The following is a 27,739-nucleotide window of genomic DNA, read 5'->3' as shown; positions in this document are numbered from 1 at the left end:
AACTTTGCATCTCTTTGTAGTTTGTCTTTTACGTTCATGAACACCTGGATCTTATTGAAAGGTTCAAGTTCATTTCCTGTCTTTGTCTCGGCCCATGCCCTTATCGTAGTGCATGATAGTCGAGTCATTTCTCTCTTTGATACCTATCATGTTGATCTGAGTTTATTTTATGACTAAGCATTTCTCTTCCTTGTTATGTCTAGGTTGGAATAGGAGAAGGTGTTTCCCCTTCGGCTGCAACTGATCTTATCGCCAGGCATGTATGACATCCAAATTAGTCCAGGCGCATGTTAATCAGAAGAATGATTTTTAGACATGATCTCTATTATTCTTGCTATAATTTGCGTTATCTCTGTCCTTTCCTTGTTAACTGTATTTCCTTTTCTCTTTTACTTGCTCACTGCTATGTACCTTATTGAGCTCCTTACAAAAAACACATGTAAGCCAGTAAATCTTATTGAAAGAGATCTTATGAAACCGAGTGTAGAAATTGTTGGAGACAAAAAAATCTGGAATTTGGTAATATCTAGTTTCTTGGTGTAATAGCTGGTTGTCTCTTTTGGCAATTCTCTGTGAAGTTAAACCCGGGTGTGTGCTTCAGCCCTTGTTGTTATTGCTGTTTTACCATTGATAATATCTTATGCTGTTAGCATCACTTTTTCTATACCATAAGTTATGTGTTACCAAAGTGCTAATGTACATTTTTTTCTCCACTTGATTGGCATTCTCTAAAACCATTTGCAGGTTGATACCATTGGAAGAGCGGTCACGGGCTGTAGCATTTGTTTTTGGTGGACTGAGCGTGGGAAGTGTTGCAGGGTATGTTTTGTTAAAATGTTTGTAGATAAGGAATCACATCTGTACTGAAGTAAATGTTTGATAATGGATCTAATTGGCATGATACCGCATAACTTGACCACATAAAATCCTTCTCATTGAGAACTGAGATTCTTAGCCATTAAACTGTATGATTTGATTAGAAATAGCTACATACGGCTTTCTGGTAGATTGTTCTAAAAGCAAGATTTGAATTTCTAAAATGTCTCCAATAATGTTCCTCGTCTCTCTTCACATGCCTTGTAGTGTATTTATAGAATCATTTTTTATTGCTGAAGGTCCAATAGTGATTTTTAAAGCTTTGCTGAGAGGTTCTAGTTCCTGCTTTATTTCCTTATGAGTTGAATCTAATATACATAATATTCTTATACGAGTTGTCAGTTAAGACCTTTTCTGTGCCAGCAAACTAAGGCAGATGTGAGCTTCCCTCAAATTGTTTTAGATCTGCCAAGTGTAGCAAACTTAGATATTGTTGGTCACTCATTTGTTAAGTTTATTGAGTGCTTAAGTTTTTGTTTATTGGTTAATTCTAACATTGTAAAACTTGCAGGCTTCTTTTGGCTCCTCCTCTTATACAAAATTTTGGTTGGGGATCTGTTTTTTACATATTTGGCTCTCTTGGGCTAGCCTGGTAAGTCGCAATGTGAAAGTCAAACTATTTCACATACCTGCAGCTGATTTAGTTTAAGGAACTAATTATTTGTGCATTAAGCAAAGCAATCTTTGTTCATTTGAAAAGAAAAGAAATTTTCCCTCGGTTGGTTGAATTAATTGCTTTTACTTTTTTTAGTATCTTGATTTGACTGTGTGAATCTTACTTTTTGTATTCCCAACAAATTACGAAGGTTCTTGGGGTTTCAATTTCTTGAAGAAGGAAAGGCTTCATTCACTGCTGAATCAATTTCGCGTGAGCACTTAATCCTTTTTTTTTTTTTTACTTTATTTATTCGTTCTCCTTTAGTTTGATATTTTTTAACTAGAAATACACCTGATTTTTTTTTTTTCATATGGATGATGTAAAATACGCCAGTTAATCAAAATTAAGGGCATTGTTATATTGCGAACGCATCATAAGCTGTTATGCATTTTAATCATTTTTGTCTAACTGGTAATTGATGAGGACCTGAAATGCTTGCTTAGTTGCTTGGAGAATAAACTATTTAAATATCCAAGTTATGCTTCCTTAACTTTCAGAAGTATTTATTTTGAGAATTTCTCATAATGCTTGCTCCTTACTATGTCCAAGTTTTCAACTCTTCACTAATGACACCCCATTTTGCCATAGCCACCCTAGCTATCCAACCGATACTATCATCATCTCATCATACTTATTTATACTTTCTCAACTTTGCCACCACTAGCACCATTTTAACAACCATGTCATCGCGCCTGTACTTCCACCACTGCCAACACCACCTCAGCAGAGTCTCTTTCATTACCAAGATCATTAGTGCCACTGCCAGGAGCACCACCATTACCTTTTAATTTACGACATCATGTACTATTATTGCTTTGTTCCTTGACACATGGTCTTCATGGTTATGCATGAGCTAATATGTAATGGTATTTCACATTATGTAAATGGGCTTGTCCTAGACATTGTTATTATATGAACGTAAAGTTAGATGCTGATGCCGATCCATACTTCAATACTTGTGCTGTGAAGCATATGTTGTTTCATCTTTGCTTACTTTTTTCGTCAGTTCATCTGCCACATGGCCTGTGTTTTCTTTTTCTTATTTAATTATCTGACAGGGTCCGCGTCCCAGTCTGCCATTATGACACAAACTTGGAATGCGTCTATGAGAGAGTTAGGTGGCTCATTAAAGGTATAAAGTGTTTCTATTGTTTTATTTTTCTTGGGTGGTTTTACTATTCTATTCTTTTTGGGGGAGAGGAAGGGGAAGGAATTTGGGGTACTCAAGGTGTTTAGATATCCACTGAGTTTGAAAAGATTATATATGTCCTGGATTGGTGGCTTAAATTACTGGATCAATGGAAACCATCTTGATTAGCATCTTCAATGCGTTCCTCAAATAACCAGGGTCGGTGGCTAAGATTCTGATCTGCTCTTCCAGTTAACTAATTTCCACATTTCACTTGTTATATTTCAGCTTAACTCTACGTATTTTACTATATTGACATAGAAAATTAGACTTCTATTTTTGATCGGTAAATATAAATCACTTACCTCAATGGATTGAACCTTTGACCTGAACCCTTATGTCTTGCATATGAAGCAAAGAGATGTCATTTGGTCCAAACACCATTTGTTAGACAATTAGAGTTGTATTATTTTAAATGTTAGGGTAAATTATAGTTTTGCCTCCCCCCACGCCCCAAACTACTATCCTACTCAAGTTGCTCTAAACTACAACTCAGTGCAACTTGGATGTATAAACTACTACAATGTTTCGAGCTGCTCCCTGTGTTAAAACTCATTGTTCTTTGGGATGCAAAATGTTAGCATATACCTTGCACATACGTGTGAATTACTAAATTGTCCTCACTTAAAACAAGAAAAATTGACACAACATCTATTCAGAGGGGGCGGCCACGTGGCTACCCCTCACCTAGTTAGATGGATGCACAACCACCCCCTCTGTCAAAAATGTGTAGCAACCCCCTAACATAATAGAGAGCATGACCACACAACCATCCCCATTTATTCAAAGGGGGTGCTACTTGTTTAGTAGAGTGTCTACGTGGCCACCCCTCAATATAATAGATAGCCCATCTATTTAAAGAGGTGGCCGCACAACCACCCCTCAGCTATTTAGAGGGGAGCTCGCTCAGGCATCCCATCTATTTAGAAGGGGTGGTCACGAGCCCAACCCTACTTGTTGAGAGAGGTGTCCACGCCCCTTCAACATAACAGAGGGGACTTAGGCACTTGTCACCTGTTTAGAGGGGGTGGCCACGTGGCCACCTCTGTGTTATCTTTGTGTTATTGTTTTTAAGGGCTATTTGGTAACTTTGGCACACAACACAGGTGCTAACGTTTTCCATCTAAAATAACAGCCAATTGTGGCAAAGGGGACAACTCAAAACATTGTTGTAGTTTATAGGTCCGGGTTGTAGTGAGTTGTATATTTGAGAATTGAGTGGTAGTTTGAGGGGGCAAAGTGTAATTTACCCTAAATGTTATAAAGCAAAAATTTTAGCTGTATGCATCTTTTGCCTTGTCCAAATGTGATTAACCAGCAAATTAAAACAATTGGTTTTGATATCATCCAAAATTTACTACAGGCAGTATTTTAGGTCATTCAGTCAAATTAGCATCTTAGGTCATGCTTTGACATATTTGCATTTGCTATGAATTTTTAAACTGCATAAACTGTTGTTCTTTGAACTATATTAAGAAAAACAGTGTTAATGATTTAGCCCCTCTTATAACTTAATGCTAGCTCTTATATTGTTACCCTGTTTTCTTACTGGATATTGTGTAATAGGAAGTACCATGGAAGGCATTTTTCCAAAGTCAAGCCGTATGGGCAATGATATATGCTCATTTTTGTGGAAGTTGGGGTCACTATACTTGTCTGTCTTGGCTTCCAACATATTTTAGGTACCTTTTATGACATTAAAGTTGTGTATTCACGATTACTGTTGGCTATTTCCTGGACTAGTGCTCTGAGATTTTGTGCATCAGCTTGTCTGTGTCTCTTGTTACTAGCGTTGAACATTCTTTATCAATGATTTATAGGTTAAAGAAATTATTTTAAATAAAATCTAAAAGATTTCATATTCCTCTACTACATTCAAAAGCAAGAACTATCTTTCATGAATGCATTTTTTAATGTATTAATAATTGGAAATTTGGAGGCTGAAGTTGTTAACCCTGTCAGCATGAAATGATCTATTTTACAGCACCCTTCTGCCTGGAAGATATTATCCAACTAATAAAAATCATCTTAGAGAAAGGTTTTTGGCTAATTTATATAGATTTGAACAGAATAACATGTTCTCTAGCTTTGCAATTAACATTTTTAGTAAACTATCTTTGGTATTTTGGAATAAAATATAACCAGGCTCGTTGAAGTGAAAAGGTAGCGCAAATGCGATTTTTGTTTGCTGCCTTTTAGAAGTTATATCAACCATAAATGATGAGCCAGCAGGGTAGTCCAACTATTAGATTCAATTGTTTTTTTTTTTTTTTTTTTTATTGTTTTTTTTTTAATCTTTTGGTTGGGGAAGATTTTGAGTCCTATCCAAAACCACCCCAGCCTTCACCCTGTTTCCTTTGGCTGGAAAATGAATTGATCCTAAGACCCATCCCAATCTTGTCCCACCTTTACTGCCTGAGCCAAAGCCAAAAGGCTGCTTTTTCCTTTTGGTCCTCACCTGTACTATCCTTTTTTATATTCTGGTTTCTGCATTAACATGTCTAAGCTAGTACACCATGATAATTACTTGTGCATATCTTTATTATCCTCTAGTGTAAATGAATAATATGTCTGAAAGGGGGTTCTGATACATTTTTTCTTTTCTTGTCTTGAGTTATCCTTATAGTTACCATCTTTCAAAACATTAGTATATGCATTAGACACAATTTCTTTTTGGTTTTTTCTTTTTTTTTCTTTTATCTTATTTATATGATTTCAAAGGACTTAAGTTTCAGTTTCATGCTATACAGTGAGGAGCTGAACCTAAATTTGACGGAAGCAGCATGGGTAAGCCTAAAAGAAATATGTTTTCTATTGCTTTTATTCTTCCAGCACATTCTTGTAGACATTCATAGAAAAAAACGTTTTGTTGTACATTTCATATGGAATTGGTAAATAATATATCGGATACCATGTAATTGAAATATGTTTTATTAAAAGCTATTCAGGAAGCATCACCCTTCCTAACATATGGATACCCATAACAATATAGTGTTTCTACTGGAATACTGTTGGGTTTGCTTCTGCTGCTAATAAGTTTGGATTAATTTCTAAATTGGGTCCGTCAATAGTAAGGTAACTACAACAAGAGGGTTTCCTAGATAGGGTGAAACGGTGGTGGACTTCCTATCATTTTTAGGGTTTCCCAAGTTATATTTTAGCCCGCAAATTTAAGGCCTTGAAAGTTGACTTAAAAGCCTAGAATGAGGAGCTGTTTGGTAATGTAGAGAGAGAAAGAGAAAAAAAAATGTTTCTTCTGGACGATTTATGGGTTCTTGAGGGCTTGGAAGAAGGGAGAGGTCTAAGTGAGGAGGTGAAATTGAGGAAGGTTACATTGACTAATGATTTGGAAAACACAGTAAAACAAGAAGGATAAGGATTTATGTTGTTTGGAAATTTGTATTTATCCTTGTGAAAGGAGTAGGCTATCTATAAACTCAGTTCAAAACACCTGGCTGTCACACATTTTAAACTTAATCATGCTCTAAGAGTCTTTATATATGATCAAATTGGAAAAGTGTTCAAAGAAAATTGTTGTTGCACAGGTAAAAGGAGTTGTAAACAATTGTGAGCCTAGAAAAAACAAGAAATTTGTTTTAACAAATCTTCCAAAATACCTCCTTTTAAGACGTTAATATCTTATGAGTATGCTACCCATGGAATAAAAAATGTCTGCCTCAAGTAATAGCAAGTTGGAGATTATAAATATACATTACAGACAAACTTTAAGCATTGCATAGAAGCAGGCAAGCCTCACCTTTTACTTGGTACGTGTTTGTAATGTGCTCATGAGATAGATTATCACAAATAATTTGGTTGATGGTCTAAACGGTTGATCGATAAATTTGGAACTATATTCATAGTTATGGTCATTGGAGCAACATTTCGGAATATCAAGTTTTTATTTACAATGTGATGTAAGAATCTATTGTTTGCTTAAAATATGCCTAATTTGAGTAGCCTTTCCCATTATATTTATGAAAGTTGCATGGACATCATCATTTTGACTGTTTGATTGGGATCATAAGTTGTTGGAGCACGTAACTTAAAAGTATAAGCTATCAGGTGGATTGACCCAATAGATACGCATAACAAAGCACGTAGTCAACCGATGTGGGATTTCTATAACACTCCTACATGCAAACCCAATAGAACTGAGACCAAGATGTATGATCCTGATGGCCCAACCAAAGAAAACTCGATTACCCAACTGGAACAGAGCAAACGGGCTTAGCACATGGAATTCAAGAACAATCAACTGGACCATGATACTACGATACTATGTTGGAGCATCTAACCTAAAAGCTTAAAGCTAATAGATGGAGAGTCTAACAAATGCATATACCAAAAGCAATTCACACACACAATCGATGTGGGGTTTCCTTAACATAAGGCTTACATGAATTTTTTTTCTCTCCTTCTAGTTAGGTGTTTTCTCATGTATATTTTCTGTGTACTTAGGGTGCTTTTCGCATTTAATGATATCTCAATTACTTATAAAAAAGAGAAAAGAGGCTTACATGAAAATTTATGTCCTTCTGAATCAGATATACTCCATTTCAGGTTTCTATTCTTCCTCCACTGGCTTCTATCTTTGTTAGTGGCATTGCATCACAATTTGCTGACCACTTGATTTCTAATGGAGTGGAAGTCACTACAGTAAGTGGAGACACTGAACCATTGCTTCTTTCTCCCTATATTAATCATGATTTTATTGGAAGAAATCCAATCTATTTGGTTAGTTTATGTTTTCTCAGTAAATCAAAAAGACAATCTCTTACACTGATATGTATTCTTTTGCTGTGTAGTTGCTAATGTAATTGCTACTTTGGATGTGAATTTTGTAGTTGATATGTTTCCATGATTACTTTTTATTGCTTGTAATATTAGGAAAATGCTAAATCCGCTTCCAAAATGGTGAGGGATGGAGCATCATGTGATATAAGAACAAATAGCGTCTCCAAGCCAATTTTGGCTGTGGCCTATGACTTTCATTCTTAGCATCAAATTTTCTTTACTTGTTTGAAAAGAAAAAAAAAAAAATGATTCTTAACATTTCTGATTCACTTATTTCCGTTCATGTAGGTACGAAAGATTTGTCAATCAATTGCCTTTTTGTCGCCTGCAATTTGCATGACTCTATCATCTCTGGATCTAGGATTACCACCTTGGGAAATGGTGGGGATTCTCACTGGTGGCTTAGCCCTCTCAAGCTTTGCCCTCTCAGGTATTTAACAATCCAACTGATTGTATGAGCCAAAAGATATTGGATAAATGTCTTCCTGCGGACTACTAATTCAATGATTGGCACAGGACTCTACTGTACCCACCAAGATATGTCACCTGAATATGCAAGTATACTTTTGGTATGTAATACTACACATTCCAAATTCCAAATTCCAAATTTGTCTCTCTTTTAGTAGTTCTTATTTAAGTATCCCTTCATGAGTGTTCAGATGTATGTGTCTGGTTGATTAATCTCATACTTCTCTGGCAATTCAATCTCCAGTCTACTCAATATGCGGTTCTTGTATAATCTGTTGGTTATCCATGAGTTACCATTACAATTTGTTTTATCAATGGTATACCTCTTACAATGGTTATAGGTTTCTTTTCAACCTTTTTTTGGGTGCAGATGAGGACGTGAGCTTTGCTCCTGAATCAATTTACCGCATTTAGTGTTCTAATTTATCAATCTCATTCTTTCAGGCAATTGGTCTTAGTGAAGAATTGCTTATATTACAAAGTTCTAGTAATTTGACCATCTTGTGCACGGAATTGGCTCTAATCATCAAGTAGTAATTGAAGAACATATTGCTATCTTTAAATAGTGATACAACAACCATGACAAACTATTGATCAAAATAGAGTCATGACAAGTCAATAATTATTTTTTGAAGTTGAATATTCCGGGCATATTTTCATCCCTGTTTTAGCTTCCTGGCTTAAGCTCTTGGTCAAAATTATAATGTCATTTTCTGGAATCCTGGGTAGACCAGTAGCTAATTCCTTGAATAGTTTCAACACATGCATAGTGGGCTAAATGCATAGTACTGCTTCCTCTACAGTGCTTATGCATGCAATTCATAGTGAAGCATATCCCTACTTTACTAAATTGTGCAGCCAACTAAGGAATTTTCCTGAACTCTAAACAATTAAACCTTCACAAATTAAATTGTGGATGATATAAATAGTTTTTTCTTGAAATTTCCCCTTTCAGGGTATTACCAACACAGTTGGGGCAGTACCTGGCATTGTAGGTGTAGCCCTCACAGGATATCTTCTTGATTTAACTCATTCATGGAGTGTAAGTTCAACATACTGTCTTTCTAGCTTTATTTCTCTATTTTGACTTGTATCTTTCACATTTTGCTCATATTATCCAGTTTATAATTTGTCTGTATTATGTAGCTGTCATTATTTGTGCCGTCAATCTTCTTCTACTTGACTGGTTCGCTCGTATGGTTGTTGTTCGCCAGCAGTAAGCCTCAAACATTTTCCAAGAGAGACTGACCTTGTTTCTGTCCATTTGATTTAATATTCATAATGGATCAACAAAATCGAATTCATCTCAACACAATGCAATACTAAGTTGATTTGTTAAAAGGCATTGAGTGGATATTGGCTCATCCCTAATTGGATCCATTTAGTTGTATAACTACATAGGAAAGATAGCATATGTATATTCCCAGTGTCTTTTGTTGAATCACATGTAACAGTGTTGTATATTTGATTTTCTTTGGTTGGCCACCAAAGTGATATATTTAACATGAATTATACTTCACTAACCAAAAAGAAAAGGATAAAATATTCTCCCTTCTATTCTCTCACCTATTTGATTACTAGATGGAACCAAATTTAGTTCCATGTAGTGCTCCCAGATGAATTTACAGTCAAAATGTTGCCATTTAGCAGCACAGATTGGATGTGTAAATTCCCATCTTTTGCTGTTAGATGGCATTCCTCTCTTGCACTTTCGCTTTTCCTCTGATCCCTGTGCTTATGTTGCAACTTGCTAACACCACTCCAGAATATTCTGTTTATGTTTTTCAATTTTATTTTTTGTTTTTAAAATTTTGAACATAAGAACCAAATTTTTTTGGAAAATTAGGTTTGAATAGTTTGAAAGCAAAATTCAGTAATTCTTTTTGCATGGGTTATAAATTCTTTGGATGCCTAGAATAATACCAAATAGGATATAAATTCATACATGGACAGTTGTTTGATTTGCCAAAATCATATATTGTCTTCAATCTTATAATGTGGACATTGGTAAAGCTGATAAAAATCATTTATTGTAATGTAACCTTATTGAGATGATTGTCTTCCCATCTTCTCTTCTATTTCATTTTTTTTTTTCCCATTTACTATAGTTTCATGGAACCTTTCATGTTTTATTTATTTATTTTTGTAGATTTGTGAAATTTTGATAGATAGAGAATTGATTGGTATGGCTGACCATCCTATCACAACCAAAAACATTGGGCAAAAGAAAACACTCAATCAAACAAAGAAAGTTAGTAAAGTTGGTCACGTTGTTTATAGGAGAGTAGCTTGACATAAGATAAAAATAAAAAATGGCCTTCTTGCAAACTTAAGCAGCAAGATGTTTGATATGGGAATCTGACTATAAATCTAGCATCAACACCGGAACATCTTTCACATCAATGGGCGCTGATGGTCATTGTCTGGGATAACCTGCAAAATAAATGTATAATTAATCTCGGTAAAGACGATCAACATTTCAAAAGTAAGATTTACAAAAGGTTGAGATCAATAGCAGGAGCAATTAGATTAGGGAGAAGCATCAAACTTATTCCCTGTAGCCTTTTTTCCCTTATTCAATTAGAATATATATATATATATATATATATATATATATATATAGCAAAACTTAGTTTCAATCATGGAATACTAGTTCCTACCTTTACCATAAAGGTGATAAATCGCTAGACATGGTACATTTGTAACGACTCAGAGAAAGCATTAGTAACATCGGCGCTGTTACTCTAAAATAACTAGTCAAGTTCTCATTAGAACTCTCTAAAATTACTTATAAAACTTAGTCTTATCTAGTAAAAAATCAATGTGGGGCTAAGCATACATGAGCTCCTTTCTAATCCACCCACTTTATGTAAACAATTCATCTTCCCAATGTAAGACTAACTTTTTTGTGTATCTCAACATTAATGTCAAGTCTACTTTGGCTAGGGGTAGGCGGATTAACCGGTTACCGATTACCGGCCGTATACCGGTTTTGACCGAACCGATATTAACCGTAACCGATATACCGATATCCTTATTGGTTAAATTTTTTATACCAGTATGCTTATCGGTTTAGTTCGGTTCGGTTAGAAATTTCATATCGGTTAACCGTTTAACCGATATAAACCGTTAAGTAAGGATGTCAAAATGATGTAGTTTTGAGATTATATATATACCTATGTAACCTTATCTTAATTTGGGATTGAGTAGGTTTGACTTTTTTTTTAGTGATGGCATTAGATGAGATTTCTTTACCTTTGGTAAAAACATTTTTCATTAACTAGTTTTGTTAGTCTAATTAGCATTCATTATGTTGATTAGTCCATTTGCTTTGGAAAAATGTATTTTACAATACATATATAAAAATTAAAAAATTAAAAAATAAATAAAAAGTTGTGGTGGATCAATATAAAAAAGCTTCAATTTTTAGACCAAAAAACAAATATTTGGGTCCCAACAAAAAGTATTTGGACCTAAAACAACTCATTTTTAATCAGTTATTTTAGCCCAACAAAAAATATTTGGGCTCTCAAAAGTCAAAAAAACTCATTTTTGACCCAACAAAATATATTAATATAAAGCCCACGGTTAAGTCGGTTAACCGGTTTAACCGAACCGTTTAACCGTGTACCGTTATAACCGATAATTTCGGTTAAAATTCTTATTGGTTCAATATCGGTTAATAAACCGCTTAACCTAAAATTATCGGTTAATAACTGATAAGAGCCAAAACCGGACCGTTTTGACCGATATCGAGGCCTAATTTTGGCTTCTCTTTCCCCATAGGTGAAACAAAAGTACAAAACAAGCAAACACTGCGATCCTTCCCATTGTCACTTCAATTAGCACAGATGCATAGAAATAAATATAAGAAATAAAATGAGTTTGTTCATTAAGGTAAACATTTAAAACATAGTAGGGTGTCTAGTCGCAAAACTAACACTCAGGTTCCATTATGTTTCTTGCAAGATAACGTTGGTCAAGACAAGGCTTTGATACCCTTGTCAGCCAATTCTGTAGGGAAGATTAGATAACCAGGAATAAGGCCAGACAGTGTCAAGCATTATCAAGGGTTAGTTTGACAAACTAAAACATGAAAATGAAGGTTGACAAACTAAAGCAGTTGAAAACGTTGAATAGCTGTTGTTGCCTAACTCTTAATAAGCTGATGCAGGCTCGGTTACAAGAATGGAATACACTTGTGAGCTCCAGAACTATAGCTAAGCAACCTTAAACGCTATTAAAACTAGAATTAGAATGGGTTCACAAACAAGCTCTAAGAACATAAATGCAAACATAAATGTAACTTATAGGTTACTGTATCACGTCGAATTCACAAAATAGGAATGTTGACTCTGCTTATTTATTTCGACACAATCCATTGCAAAAAATAATAATAATAACATCAAATTGGATTACAACTGCAAATGAGAATCGGTTGACAAAAACAGCTAATAACTTAGGAACAAAGCCCATGTAGAACTAAAGGTGGAATAATTAGGTTTGGTGAACAAACAGATAAAGGATAATGGGTCACAAAACCAAAGATGAGAGCTTCAAAAAGATAGTCATAAATAAAAAGTTAAATGACAACTAGATCAAATAGATTACAATATTCATCATGGAAGATGACAATCACAGCATTCAAGATTTCAAATGAAGATCACATAACAGAAAAGACTAGACCAACTGTAATTGTTTTTTTTTTTTTTAATGACGGGAAACCTCTCCAAAATAAGGCCACCTCGTGTACCCACCCCTGTTGGGCAATCCCCGGAACTGTGCAAAGTGCCTCCTCGATATGGATTGGGTAAGACTCCAGCTTCGTTGGCAGGTGTGGCCCCAAAGAATTGTTTGCACTCAAAATTATTCAAATCTTAGACCTGATAAGGGACCAATGCCTTTACCACTTAAGCCAACCCCTTGGGGTTAAAGACCGACTGTAATTTAGTTTACTCTTGCAGGTTATACTCAACTAAACTCAACTAAGTCTTAATCCCAACTAAATGGAATCTGATGTCCATGTTCACAAGATGTAGCAAAAATGTTATGCTGACTATCAACCTACTGTCACTCTCCTTTAACGGGCTTCAGACTAGCTATGCAAAAAAACATGTGACACTGAAGTATGTAGCATAGATTCCTTTCCCCTTTCCCCCCTTTGATTAGGAAAAAAAAAAAAAAAGTAAGTAGCATAGATGGAGTCACTTGGGCATGTCATATAATGAAAATAAGATACATACAAAGATCGAACCGTTGATAGACCACAGAGAATTCAGAAGCCAAATCCAAGGTTTGTGCAGCGAGTCCTACGTAGGAAGACAAGCACATAGACACGTTCACAAGTAGTGGGCAGTAAGAGCAGTTGGGAGGAAGTGTCTGCATCGTGTATGATGGGGGAATTAAGGTGTGGGTGTAGAAGTGATAGTGTGTGCATGCAACGCGTGGCAAGGGACATGGCTAATGCAGAAGTTATCAAACAAAGGGTGGGCCTAGTGTAATAAGGCATACTTTTCTTTTCTTTTTTAATAATTAATCGAGATATCATTAAAAGTGTAATAAATACAAACTGTATAACCGTTATTATAGAAATTTATGTGCGCTAAGAGTCGGTATACTACGGTGATAAGATTTCTTAAATAACAGGACACTCAATTAAAACTAACCTATCACCCCCAATCCAATGGCCACACAAAAATCATCAACCAATGTCTCAAACAATATCTCTGTTGCCTATTTTCAAGAGCCAGCCAAAGAAATGGAGCAGCTTCCTCACCTAAGCAAAGTATTGGTACAACACCACCTACCAAAGTCCCATCATTACGAGTCCTTTCCAAATTGTCTATGGGTGCCCACCTCCAATTATACACAATTATCTAGTCGGGTCCTCTCTAGTCGATGTTGGTGACATTCAGATTGAACCCCAATCCATTCAGGAGTATCAGTGGGTAAAGCATGGAACCAAGATTGTTGCAGAGACTCTAGTTCATTGGAAACATTTTCCGATAGAAGATGCAACTTCGGAAGATATTGAGCAGCTGAAGCATCAATTCCCTTCTCTGAATCTTGAGGGCAATGTTCCTTTCAATGAAAGGGCGAATGATAGACCACAGAGCTCGAGAGTCCATTGTGGAAAGACAAGCACATAGACACATTCACAAGAAGTGGGCAGTAAGAGCAGTTGGGAGAAAGTGTCCGCAACATGTATGAATGGGGGTATTAAGATGTGTGTACAAATGTTAGTGGGTGCATGCAAGGCGTGGCAAGGGATGTGCCTAGTTCAGAAGTTATCAAACAGAAAGTGGTCCAAGTGTTATAATGCAAACTGTATAACCACTATTATAGTAGTTTACGTGTATTAAGAGTAGGTTTGGAATGGCGATTAGTTATTGTCATTTTGTCTTACAAAAGAATTTCCTTTGTTGTGGTGTTGTCCTACTCGGGGAGGAGTTATCCGTTTAACTTCAATTACAATTTCTACGTGTTCATACTACTAGGCCCTACCAACCTTGCCATTAGAATTCTTCCTCTTCACCTTCAATATCAACTATGATATCATATGCACAGAAAATCCTAAAAATAATGTCGCTGATGGTGTGAAAGAAATCCCACAATACTCTTTGGTTGTCATATACACGACAATTTTGTGAAATTCCAGACTACTAAACTTGAAGAATTTGGTTCTCATTCCCTACTCAAATACATTTCGATTCAAAAATAAGCGTTGGACCTCAATGAAACATTAAAAATCCTAAACCAATTTAACCATCAAATGGAAATCAACAATTTTCACACAAGGAAAATTCTATATCCAAACGCAAATAAACAAATACCCACAAATACATTCAGTAGTAACACAAAATCTTGTGAATTGCACATTCCATTTCACATCCAATACCATCCAAACAGACAGCAAATTAACAGACGATAATAAAAAGTTAAAAAATCACTTACTACGTAAGCTTCCCGGTGCGAAAAATGGCGAATTTGGATTTCTCCGAGTAGGAATAGGGGATACCACTGTCCTTAAGAAACTCCTCGAGCAATTGCTTGGCGTCCTCAGGATTAGCGCTCTCACATTCAATCTCATACATAGTCCCAAACCCAAAATCAGTCTCGTCCAACTCCAATTTCAGCCCCTTCCACTCGTACACTCGCCTCACATTCCCAAACCCTCCCAGCCCCACAAACCCCAGCGCCCCAAACTCCTCCCTCACCCTCCCCAAAACCCTCGACTCCACGTCCTTCAGCCTCCCCGGCTCCGCCGTGCACTCACGCCCGATCGACGGCTCCAGTTCCTCCTCGTCCTCCTCCACGCGGCTCACGCCGTCAACGAGCACGGCCTTGGCCTTGAGAGACACGACGCAGCGCGGGTGGTTGTCGGAGAATCTGAGGCGGAGGGCGGCTCGGCTTGCCGAGAGCTCGCCGGCCGAGCCGTCGAAGAAGCAATTCTCCTGGTGGTGGGTGCTGACGTGGAATGGGGCAAGAACATCGGTGACGCGACGGTGGGCCACCGCGTCTGGAAGCCGCAGCTTAACCTCCACCTCCATGAATCAGTCGCTTCTTCGATTCCCAGGAAACCAAAGAAAAAAAGAAGAAGAAGAAGAATATTTATTTATAGGGGTATATATATGTAGGGAGGATTTGAGGTGTTTTATTGGGAGGAAAGGCCGAGGCGGTGGACGATGGAGCAGTCTTTGGGGCGGCGGTACAGTTGGTGTAGGAGAGTTGCGGTGGTTGTGGTGGTGGCGGTGGCGGTGGCGGCCGTGTGTTTGCGGGCTTCCTCGAGTTCGTCTTTGTCTTCGCTTTGGAGTTGAATCTTGGTGGAATTTCTTCTCAGCATTTTGGATATCTCTCTATCTCTAATTCACACTCACTCGCTTACCACTCGGCAGTCGGCAGGGACTGATGGAAGCAATGGCGTCTCCTTCCTCATGTGATCTGAGAATATGGTTCCCCGGACAAATCAGTTTAATAACGTTGTTAAGAGAACGTGTGTGTTAAGGGATAACATAACATTAGATCGATTTATAGCAAATTTTGTCGAGGGAAATTGTAGGTGCTCTTTTTTTTTTGTGTTCTCCTAGTCTTATATGGATATTATTTTTTAAAAACAAAATGAAACTAATAAGTTTCATTTTGTTTTTAAAAAATAATATCCATATAAGACGAAAAGAACACTAAGAAAACACCAAGAGAGTACTTATCATTTCCCGTTATCCCTTAACACACTTGTTCTCTTAATAACGTTATTAAACTGATTTGTCCCTACATGAAGTGAAATGAGATAGTTTTCCTCTAAACTATTACTCTAATCTGGTCCATAAAAATGATGTGTTTATTTGCATAAAAATCATGTTTAAGTGTGCGTTTGCGGGCTTAAAAGTACGTTTAACACTCAAAAAATCAGTTAAAAAAAAAAAAAAGGTGACCGTTTGGTTAAAAAAATTAAAAGAGCTTTTTAAAGTTCAAAAAACTTAAAAATAACCAAAACGCACTTTTGACAAAAATTTAAAAATGCAGCTTTTGCCAAAAAGCGTTTTTGTTTCAAATACAATTCCAAACATACTACATCTTTTACTAAAAGATGAATACCAAGATTATGTAAAACTTATTTATTGGTAACCTATAAAGATAGCAATTCATATTAATGTGTTGGGTTTAGGTATGTCAAGACATAGATATAATAATACTATACAAGTAAAATTATAATATGATCAATTTAATTAAACAAATCAAACCCCTCAACCCTAACTTCTTAATTTTGTATTGAGTCTGTGTCAATTCTCGCATTATGACAAAAATTGTTAGTTATTATATCATGTGTCGTGTTCAAGTTGTATCAAATCATGACTATATAGGTCTACCATAAACGAATATGACTTTTTAACTCTAACATTTTAATTTTATTTTAAGTTTGCATCAAATTCGCCAGTCACATCAAAAATTGACAATCCTATTTACATATAAGATGCACGTTCACTTTTAAATAACATTCCATAAGCACATTGTTTTAAATTAACTTGTTTATTATTAAAAGGCAAATGCTTTTATGCATTCTCCCACCCGTCTCCCCATCATCTCCTCTCTCTATGATTTTTTTTTTTTTTTTTTTTTTTTTTAAGGAATGCATCGTAGCAAACCTCTTATTAAAAACACATGCATCTCACATCCAAATAAATACATGTCATTCTTATCCCATTAAGCACTCTAGTCCTATTTAATATGGGCTCAGAAGTAGGAAAATGGAGATACTTTAAACCTTGTAATTAGATTAGCTCTCTTGAATTAGTTTCTAATGTTACATTTTAAGGACAATTTTCATTCCACAAAACCAATTCTCCCATTTCTCTAGAATCTGTATCAGAGCCCATTGATCCTACCATGGCAACAAGTACTATTGTTCACAAACAGAATTGACAGCTACCTTTAATAATTGCATTTACTTATCAAGAAAAAAAAAAAGTAATGATCTGTTCTTTTTAATTAAGCTGGTTGACCAAAATTGTTTTGCTTACTATAATAGTGGTGCAAATTAAAGCCTTCCATAACATCCCAGTGAAATGCTACTCCCAGAACTTGAAAATCTAAAGAATAATGGTATCTCATGAGATCAAATTTTAAGGATTGGTGATCCAATTTCTGAAATGTTTGAACATCTATTTTGAGGGATTGACCCAATGTATATTCAAAAGTAAAAGAAACGGATAACAAATAATTTAATACACAAACTCAAACTCCTTCGAGTTTAAGGAATTTCAATAAAAAAGACTGAAGGTTCGGTCTACTATATTCGCCCCTGGATTCCCAGAGAAATACGGGGTGATTTATTTTTTCCGAGTGAGCTACTGAAACTCCGGCTCATGATCCAAAAGCCACAGGCAACCGGTAGTTAACCGCCGCCTGCTCCACCGTAATCCGAAGATTGCGGCCAACCCACGTGTAAAAAGCTTCAAATCTTCGATAAACTTTTGAGTTGGAGAGTCGAAGATCATCTTTCTTCAGCAGAAAATAACGTGCTGTATTTTGTTTTGCTGGGAGAGTATGAGAAGTAAAAAAATCAAACGGTGGGTTCAGAGTGGGTTTGGTTGAGTTTAAAAACGCCATAGTTGAGAACTTGAGAGGCGACTGTGTGAACGGAGAAATGGGTTTCTCTCTTTATATAGAAGACGATGGCGAGGGGGCATCTAAGCAGTGTCAGGGAGAGAAGACGAGCTTAATAATTTCTCCATAACTCTTTGCGAAAAATAGACCCTCATTTTCTGTATCGGAAACGGGTTGAAGATAGAAGAAAGAAAGAAAGAAGAAAGAAAAGGACCGTTGATGTCACTGCAATTTATTGTTCTCAGCTCAACGGTTGGATCAGCACATGGGCTGGCAGAGTGCCCTCGATCAGTGTGTGTTTGTGAGCACTGAAGCAACTCGTTTGGACGATCACGTGGCAATGGTGGCATACTGGACAGTCTGATGAAAAATCACCCGTTGCTCATGTGGGGTTATATTGAGCCTATGGGATATCTTCCTCACCTGATTTATACCCCTGATAAAGTGGACTCTGATCGAGCCATGTGGGTTGTCAGATGCCTCGGTCACCGTCCAATTGGTCTTCAATATTTCCTTACAGTTACACGCGCCCACGGTATAGAATTAGATGTATTTGACGGTAATTATGAAAAGCCATTAATCTCATATTGCGATTTTTTTTTTTTTTTTTTTTTTTCCAACTTTTGGACCACCTCTCCTTCCCATTCAATTTCCGTTTATAAATTGACAAAAATTCACGTTAAATATTCTTTAAAAATTGACACGACTATTTATACTTTATTAAAAATTAAAATATTATATAAAAAAAAAAGGTGTGGGTGTCGATTTAAGAGTAATTGAATCTCATTTTGTCCAAAGGGGTGACTCGAGCCCTTTCTTTATTAAAAATGATTTTTAATTTTTAATGAGATATAGGAACATGTGTCGGTTTTTAAAAGGTATCGACGTAAATTTTTGTCAATTTATAGACAAAAGTTTGATGGACATATATATATATATATATTTTGTCCAAAGGGGTGACTCGAGCCCTTTCTTTATTAAAAATGATTTTTAATTTTTAATGAGATATAGGAACATGTGTCGGTTTTTAAAAGGTATCGACGTAAATTTTTGTCAATTTATAGACAAAAGTTTGATGGATATATATATATATATATATATATATATATATGTGCGCGCGCGCGAGAGAGATAGAACGTTTCCAAGACAGATTATTTCGTGTACCTAGCAAATTTTGGACTTGTAAAACACCCTTTTAACATGAATCGAGTAAAATTTCCAAAAAATTATTTGCACTAAAGAGATTCGAACCGTAGACTTAATACAAATATCACTAAAACCAAGACCTTTCCTCCATTTTAGGTTTCTATTCTTCCTCCACTGGCTTTGATCTTTGTTTACTAGCGTTTCATCGCAATTTGCTGATTACTTGATTGCTAATGGAGTGAAAGTCATTACGGTAAGCACAGACACTTTTGACCATTGATTTTTTCTCCCTATATTAGTCATGATTTTATTGGAAAAACTCCAATCTATTTCATTATTAGTTTACGTTTTCTCTGTTTCACATTTATTTTAATATTAAGTTGGTTTTTCTTCAGTGGATATTGGCTCATTCTTGATTGGATCCATGTAACAATGTTGTATATATTTGACTTTCTTTGGTTGGCCACCAAAGTGATATATTTGAGATAGACAAAAAACAAAACAAAACAAAAACAAAAACAAAACAACTTCTCATTGATTAAAACCAGTTCATAAGGAAAACAAAAAACAATGAATTCTACTTCACTAATAAGAAAGAATAAAATATTTCCCTAATATTCACTCACTTATTTGATTACTTCTATCTAGTGCCCCCTCCTACATGCAAGCAGGGAGAACAAGATTTGGGATGTGAGCAAATACTATAGAGTAGGGAGCTACCTTTATTGGACTAAATGGTTTTGCATATAAAGGCTTCAATGGAGGTATCCCCCCAGATGAATTTACAGCCAAAATGTTGCCATTTAGCAGCATACTTTGACTGTGTAAATTCCCATCTTTTGCTGTTAGATGATATTCCTCTCTTGCACTTACGAATTTTCTCTGAACCCTTCTAATTTTATGAGGCCTGTGCTTATGTGGATAACCCCAATGCCTGTGCTTGTATCCTCCCCTTTTATGAATCCTGTGCTTGTGTCCCCAACTCCTGCTACCATTGAAGCCTACTTCGGCCTGGATGGTGGTGCTGTTGTCAAGGTTGATTAGCAATATTGTGATTCCTTTCTGCATAATGTAGACTCTAATCAGATCATAAACAGAGTATATCTCTCCGTTTTCATCATTGAATATGGATTAAACTTACAGAATGTTTTGCACAGTGAGTGTAAGCTCGGATTTTCTTTGTCCCTGAAAAGCTAGTTGACAGAACTTTTCTTCCCATTAGTCGGTGCCAAAGAAGAGCACTGTACAATGAAGAAAGCAAAGTATCAAGCACAAGTTTAACTTTTGAAATAAGTGGTGATTTAACGCGGAATAACCTAACCTGTAGTAATCCGGATTTGGTTCGAAGGTTGTGGTGTTAAGTAGACCGTAGTTTCCGCCAATAAAGGACTGTCTGCAGTATGTCTTTGTGTCGAATGCCGACGCCATTCCAAGCTGATCTAAGTACCAGAAACTAAACAGAAAAGAATTGGTGACAAGATTGTGGCCACTATTGTAAGCCCCTCCTGCCTCACCAACCCATGCACTTGCTGGAGTTGGAGAAGTCCTGAGAATGTTTTGGAGTTTCCTAAATGTATCAGCCTCACCATCAAGATAGGATGGATCAAGGATCTTTTCAACAAGGCTCTTATCAACTCCTGTAATGTAATTTACATTAAAAATTCTATCCATTTCAATCCGTTTGATGGGAGTAGAAACTGAAACAAGTGTCAAAAAATCAGTCTACTTTACCTGCCCCAAGATTATATATGTGGTGGGAGACAACATCCACAGATGTGGTTGCCTTGTCTAAGAATTCTTTGAACCAGTCTGCAAAAAAGAATCCTCCTGGTGATATGATCAGGGGCTTTGGCTCTATCCCCTTGTAAATATTTTGGACTATTCTTCTCAAAGAGATAGTGTCCAATGCATACTGATCTGCTGCAACTTTTGTTCCCACTCCATCCCCACACAATTCATTTCCTGACCAACAAAGAGATATATGTGAAATCTCCATAAATTTCTAGCAGAAAAGATATGTTGAAGAGAAATCTTGTTCTTACCCAGCTCCCAGCCATGAATGGTGTAGTTCTTTCTGACAGTATAATTTATTAGAGATTCAGCATTTGTGTAGTCCCAAGCTCCAATGGAAGACCCATTAGACAGTATAGATCTTCCATGGAGAGCATTTAAGCCAAAAATAATCATAGCCCTGAAACAAACCATGGAATCTTAGGATGTTTAATTAACTGGTAGAGATTAAATTTTCAAGGTAAACAAGAAGGAAGAATGATTAATTTACCCAGATTTCTTGAAGAAGTTGTTTAATTCATCCCATCTGTGCATGGGTAAGCAACCCTGAGTGAAACCAAACATTGCTGAGGTATTGTTAGCAAAAGGGATACAAGATTGCTGGTTTTCTTCAGTATCATATATGACCTTATCTTGCAAACTGCCACCCAGTCGAATTTTCAAGGGAGAAAATGCTGCACCAGATTGGATGGTAAGAAGATCATTAGACTCCCAAAAAAAAAAGAAAGAAAAAGATTGGAGAAAACATTGTATGGTAAGCTAGCTATTCTCACCTTTTATGGCATTTAATAGAATTTTGTTGCTAAGATCCTGCACGTGAGAATGATGAAACAAAATTGAAACATTATCATTAGTTTGGCATATTTCCCTTCTTCTTCTTTTTTTCATTTTTAAAAATAACACACTGAAAAGTATAATACGGATTCAATAGAAACCAATTTACAAAAATAGGACTGCAAATTAAAACAGATGCAGGAAAAAAGAAGAAGCAATATATTGTATATATATAATTGAAAAAGACATAACAACCCAGCAGCAGCAGCAAAAGCAACATGAACAGCAACAACAGAGGAAGTAAAAGAAAGAGATTCATATAGAAGAACACAAACCATGAAAACTTCATAATTATGTGATTAAAAAACAAATGTACATAAGAGAAACAAACCAGATTGAGCAGAGAAGAATGACCCCAGCTGCATGTTCCATAGTCACATTTCTGAGGAGGCCACCAATCTATGGTTGCACAAACAAAATCATCATCAATTTTCCCAATGGCTGCTTCCCCATCAATGAAAACAATCCCCTCAACAGCCCCATCTTCTACAATCCATGAACTCACAGAAACGAAGCTGTAGCTGAACACACACATCCAAAAGCACATGCCCACAACCCAAATTTGAGAACCCATTTTTCAGATCAGATTTAATCAAAAATCGAAGTTTGGGGTCGTTATATATATACAGTATAAATGGCTGAGGTTTACTAGGAGTCTGCTAATGGATGCCATGAATATGTAGGAAACTGAAGTTTACTAGGAGTCTACCAATGGAGGCCACATTGGCAAGAAACATTGAAATGATAATACATTCTACACTCTGATTCTGTTATTATCCTACTGAGCTGCCTGTTCATCAACTTTTGAATCATTTTTTTTTTCTTTTTTTTAAAATGATAATTTAGTAAGATGGAGTGAGATAGAGATAATAGTATAAAAGATTATCTCATCTAATAAAACTGGATTAATGTGATAATGTTCATCCCTCTTGTTAAATTTTTAAATTCAAATAAAGGAGAATGGAAATATTTTATTTAGAATTACTCAACTAATTATGATTTGTGAATGTGAAAAGTTAATAATTAAAGATGATTCTCTTTCTCTCTCTCTCTCTCTCTGTTTCTTTCTTTCTTTCTTTCTCCTATTTTTTCTGGATAAAGTGTGTAGGTTTGGTACTTTGAATATCAGAATAACGTGATTCGGCTGCAACTGGAAAGGTGGGCCATGTTTTGCTTTCTTTGAGGAAAATGGGACTTGCCTTGCTGGCAAACTACTCTTTTTGTTTTATATAACTAAACTATGTCGGATCGAGATTTCGAGTCGTGGGATGCATAATTTTAGTTATTTTAATTATTTTGGATGAACCACTTAATTAAAATCAGTCAAATCATTAATATAAAGTGTTAAAAAACTAGCTAGTATAACTACTACTTAATTAAAGCTTCATTCGAGAGCTAAGAATCTTCTAAAACTATTATTCTTTTGACCTCTGTTTCATAAGGTGTGGTTTCCTATCGATTGAGCTACTCCTTAAAAATTCTAAAACTGCTACTTTTTTTTTTTGACATGCCCGCACAAGAAGAGGGATAGAGATTCGAATTAGTGACTTTCACTCCATTAGGCGTGGTCCCAACTGATTAAGCTATCTCTTGAGGACTCTAAAAAATTAGAAAAAAGTTAAGTATATATGTCAAAATGTTTTAAGAGTTCCTTTTGGTATACAAAAATAACAAATAGGTTTATATACCTAACTTTTATCTAATATATATATTTTTTTAATAGAAATCTTATGATTTTTTTTCGGTGTTCTTCTCGTCCTACATGGATATTGTTTTCTAAAAAAAAGGAAAAAAAAAAAAATTATCTCAATCTCTCATATTCTTTTAGAAGACAATATTCACGTGAAACTTTCGCATTTTTTTTTTTTTTTTTTTTAAAAAAAAGAAACCATCAATTGTCACGTAAACGTTAACACTAATCAGATTATGACACGTGTTACCCATAAAACGTGTTTCTTATTTGACACTTTTGTGAAAAAAATTAGACAAAAGTTACGAATAAGAACCTATTTATTATTTTTGCATACCACAAGAAATTCTCAAAACATTTTTTTTTGAACTTTTTTAATTTTAAAAAGAACTTTGTTAGCGTCTGCAAGGAAACCTGAAGCTTTCTTCTTGAAAAAGAGTTTAAGAGAATCCATGAAAAAGATAGGTGAAAGTTCCACCTTGTTGGCAGTTATTGGATTCGTGATTGCAATGCATGTGATTGGAGAAAATAATAATTATATATGACTTCTCTCCTTTAGGAAACATGGAGAAACGACACCGGATTTGATGCAGAGGAGTTGGTCACCTCAATTTCTTTCGGAATATTACAAAATGGACCGATCAACCCCTTTACTCCATTTTCTTTTCTTTTCTTTTCTTTTTTTATAATGAAAAGACCGGTCAAATACTTGGATATATATATATATATATATATATATATATATATATATATTATTATTAAAATATATTTTTTATTAAATATAGGGTTAAATGCTTAATATATAGGTTTTTTTTTTTTTTTTTTTTTTTTTTTTTCTTAGGGTTTGATTTTTTATCATAGGAGGTATTAGTGGTTTTGATAAAGACCAAATTGGTTTTTTCGTTAATTGACTTAATAGAAGTCCACGTCACTAACATGTGGAGCAATTAAAATTCGACACTTGGCATAAGTAGCCATATCATCATTGATGACGTGACTACCTAATTAAATTTTTTATTTTAAAAAAATTTTAAAAATATATTTTTTCAAAAAAAAAAAAGAGAAAAAAATTTGGGGTGGCTGTGGCCATTTGGGGGTGGCTTGCCAAGGGGTTGGGTCACCTTGCGGGTGCCTCATCCACCCCAGATGGCCACCCACAAATGGCCACCAAAATTTTTTTCTTTTTTCTTTTGAAAAAATATTTTAAAAATAAAAAATAAAAAATTTGGGCGTTGCCACTTATGTAAAGTGTCGAATTTTAATTGGTCTACGTGTCAGTGACGTGGACTTTCGTTAAATCAACTAATGGTAAAAGTTGAATCAGTTCAATTTTTTTCAAAACTATAAGTATCTCCAATAATAAAAATTGAACCCTTAAAAAAATAAAATAAAGAAATAAAACCTAGAGAGAATTAGGTATCTAAGCCTTAAATATATTATGAAAAAGTAACACTTCACAAAAGCCATATCTCTTTCGGATAAGCATGCCATCGGAAGCGACGTGGCCTACCAGAAGTTTAGTTGAAAATCAATGTGGCACAGGCCAATTAGAATTTGCCATGTTTCCACTGCAACCACGTAATATTTTATTTTGAGATATTCCTCTAAGCATAATTATCTCTACGGTTTTGGAAGGGATAAGATGACTTTCACCCAAAGACATAACCACCACAGCCTCCTCATCCATTCAATTAATGTTATTTTGTCCGTTCTAAACATTTCAAACAAAATGCCGGAATAATCCTATATATATGCCATTATTTTATCTTCTTTTAACTTTTTAAGTTAACGTGGCTTTTAGAATTAGGATTGAATAAAAACTAATAGTAATTTATTTCAAATTCAATGATAATTTTAAAGTTGTATCAATTGTAGGAGATAAAATGAGAGTAAAAGATTATAAATAACATTACTTGTTTACCGAGTGGTATTAGAAATAAAGTAATGCTAGAAATTACATTTTATCTCATAATTATCTCACAATATTTATGTGACAGTCCTAACTGACCTTTAAATCAATCATTAGTTGAGATTACCACGTTAACATTTGTGAAATAAAAATATAGTTTTTAACATTACTCTTGAGGGGGATAATTATAGATGTAACTTTTAAAATTACAATTTTATCAAAATTCAATAATGATCAATCACAAGGTCAATGATGATTTTAAAAGCCACGTTATTCTTAAGAGAATACAAAAAAAATCAAAAATAACTTGTAGTATTACTCATGTCGAGAGTTTTTACTGCAAAATCGTTTATAAAATGACGTATGAACTTTTGGGTTGGTGAGTAGCTAGTGTCAACTATGTGGAAAGTCATGCATGATGTGTTAAGCTCGTCTGGGTTTGCAATTTTTTTCTATTCTACTTAACTAAATTCAAAATTGTTAATATTATTGAGAAAAAAAAAATTGAGATTATGTTTTGAAGAAAATAAAATTTTGAATAAAGTTAAAAAATTTTAAGTTGGGACGACCATACCATTTGGTCATCATCAAGTTATCCAATTGTGAAATGAAAATCTTAGCAAAAGATATCCTGTTTCGCACAAAATAATGATAATATGACAAATAAATGTTTTTTTATTATTATTATTTTAACAAGGAGAAATGCCTTCTGTCTTTGGTACATTATGTTGGTGCATCTGCCCATGCCATCACCTTTTTTTTTTTCCTATTATTATTACGATATATATATATATATATACAGCATAGTGATGGTTGTTGGCCGGAGACTTTCTCGATCTAACAAGGACGGCAACGGTCTCATTCATGCATGAAAGATCTCCCTATCATGGCCGTCCACTTCAAAACGCCACGTACAACCATTAGCTACGACAAAATGGGGCTTCTTAATTAACGATTTTTTTTTTTTGGGTTTATATTATGCCACATATATTGTCCTATTATTTAAAAATATAGGAGAGAATATGCCATAGTATGTTTTAAATCATAAAACATTTTTTATATATATATATATCTTAATTTTCTCTTCTTTTCTTTCATTACTCATAATCTTTTGCCTTTTAATTCTATCAAAATGTTATTCACTCTTTGTTTTTTGTTTTTTTTTTTTTTCATATCTTTTTTTTCTTTTTATGTATAAAAATTATATATTATGTCTCGTACATTCACATCTTCCTATCATGTTATTATGAGTTCTATCATTCATCATCATAGTGTCAAGTTTTATTATAGTAAGCCTTATATTTCTATTTATTTTAATTTTACAACAATTATTCATTGTAAATTATACTTACACTACTTATAGTAGTTTTCTAATCTTTAATATGCTTGGTAGAACATATGAATGTGGATAAATGACAATGTCCCATCCCCCAAGGCTAATAAAAAACTTTCAATTGAAATAATATTTCTCTTAAACTACCAAAAAAATAACAATGTCTCATCCCTCAAAGCCAATAAAAAAAACAAAAATGACCATAATTTATTTTTAATAAAAAAAAAAATACTCTAATAAATTGAAAAAAATAAAATAAAAAATTACAAAAATATTTAAAATTTCCACACCTTGGTTTTTTATTTTTATGTTCTTAAAAAAATAATTACTTTTAGTTTGTTCTTTCAGATAGTTTTAATTTTTGCTCGCATGAACAATCTTAGACTCCGTTTACTTTGACGTAAAATGGTTTCCTTCGTAAAATATTTTCAGAAAATTCATTTTCCCTGAAAATATTTTCCGTCGAAAATATTTTATGGTGTTTACCTTGCACACGAAAAATAATTTTTTTTAATATATATTTTTTCTAATAAGGTCCCCACTAGGACTTGCACGAGACTTGACCGGGACCTGCCCGAGACTTGACTAGGACATGCTCGGGGACCCACCCGGGACCTGACCAGGACCCTTTCGGGACTTGACCGGGACGCGCGCCGGGACCTGCCCGGGACTTGACCGGGACCTGCCCTGACTTGGACCCGCCCGGGACCCCTGAGGGACCTACTCGGGACCTAACCGGGACCCGCCCTGGACCCCAGAGGGACCTACCCGGGACCTAACCGGGACTCGCTCGGGACCCTCTCGGGACTTGATTGGGACCCGCTCGGGACCTGACCGGGACCCGCCCGGGACCTGCCCGAGACTTGATCGAGACCTGCTCGGGACTTGACCGAGACCCGCCCGAGACTTGCTCGGGACCCCGGGGGACCTGCCTGGGACTTGCC

At 35.3% G+C, this 27,739-nt stretch overlaps 3 protein-coding genes across 3 annotated transcripts in view; 1 reads left to right on the top strand and 2 right to left on the bottom strand.

Moving 5' to 3' along the window:
• LOC132165507 (probable anion transporter 6, chloroplastic) overlaps positions 1–9,451 on the top strand; it is a 20,604-nt gene extending 11,153 nt beyond the window's left edge. The window contains exons 8-15 of the mRNA XM_059576104.1: positions 2,593–2,666; positions 4,290–4,405; positions 5,474–5,510; positions 7,287–7,382; positions 7,809–7,950; positions 8,037–8,089; positions 8,944–9,030; positions 9,135–9,451. Coding sequence (XP_059432087.1) covers positions 2,593–2,666; positions 4,290–4,405; positions 5,474–5,510; positions 7,287–7,382; positions 7,809–7,950; positions 8,037–8,089; positions 8,944–9,030; positions 9,135–9,236 — 707 coding nt within the window. The 3' untranslated portion in view covers positions 9,237–9,451. The remainder of the gene's footprint in view (positions 1–2,592; positions 2,667–4,289; positions 4,406–5,473; positions 5,511–7,286; positions 7,383–7,808; positions 7,951–8,036; positions 8,090–8,943; positions 9,031–9,134) is intronic.
• A 753-nt stretch (positions 9,452–10,204) lies between these two features.
• Positions 10,205–15,636, bottom strand: LOC132166018 (triphosphate tunnel metalloenzyme 3-like). The gene is made up of 2 exons (XM_059576756.1): positions 14,943–15,636; positions 10,205–10,421 (listed from the first exon to the last, which is right to left on the bottom strand). Coding segments are annotated over exons 1-2 (597 nt in total). The 5' UTR covers positions 15,539–15,636; the 3' UTR covers positions 10,205–10,420.
• Positions 15,637–19,786: 4,150 nt separating this feature from the next.
• Positions 19,787–22,657, bottom strand: LOC132166258 (heparanase-like protein 3). The gene is made up of 8 exons (XM_059577044.1): positions 22,195–22,657; positions 21,803–21,839; positions 21,520–21,703; positions 21,281–21,429; positions 20,970–21,200; positions 20,560–20,875; positions 20,380–20,479; positions 19,787–20,300 (listed from the first exon to the last, which is right to left on the bottom strand). Exons 1-8 carry the CDS (start codon positions 22,435–22,437, stop codon positions 19,896–19,898), a joined length of 1,665 nt encoding a protein of 554 aa, XP_059433027.1. The 5' UTR covers positions 22,438–22,657; the 3' UTR covers positions 19,787–19,895.
• Positions 22,658–27,739: the final 5,082 nt, after the last annotated feature.

Source organism: Corylus avellana, chromosome ca11 (assembly GCF_901000735.1).
Source record: "Corylus avellana chromosome ca11, CavTom2PMs-1.0".
Taxonomy (NCBI): Eukaryota; Viridiplantae; Streptophyta; class Magnoliopsida; order Fagales; family Betulaceae; genus Corylus; species Corylus avellana.
Note: the sequence above shows the minus strand (reverse complement) of the source record. Positions and strands in the feature narration are given on the sequence as shown.

Excerpts from the sequence above, each read along its gene's own strand:
- LOC132166018 (XM_059576756.1), bottom strand. The coding sequence starts at position 15,538 with ATGGAGGTGGAGGTTAAGCTGCGGCTTCCAGACGCGGTGGCCCACCGT.
- LOC132166258 (XM_059577044.1), bottom strand. The coding sequence starts at position 22,437 with ATGGGTTCTCAAATTTGGGTTGTGGGCATGTGCTTTTGGATGTGTGTG. Across the intron at positions 21,840-22,194 it reads ATTCTTCTCTGCTCAATCTG|GATCTTAGCAACAAAATTCT; the intron begins GTTTGTTTCTCT and ends TCTCACGTGCAG. Across the intron at positions 20,301-20,379 it reads CTCACTGTGCAAAACATTCT|AAAGGAATCACAATATTGCT; the intron begins GTAAGTTTAATC and ends TACATTATGCAG.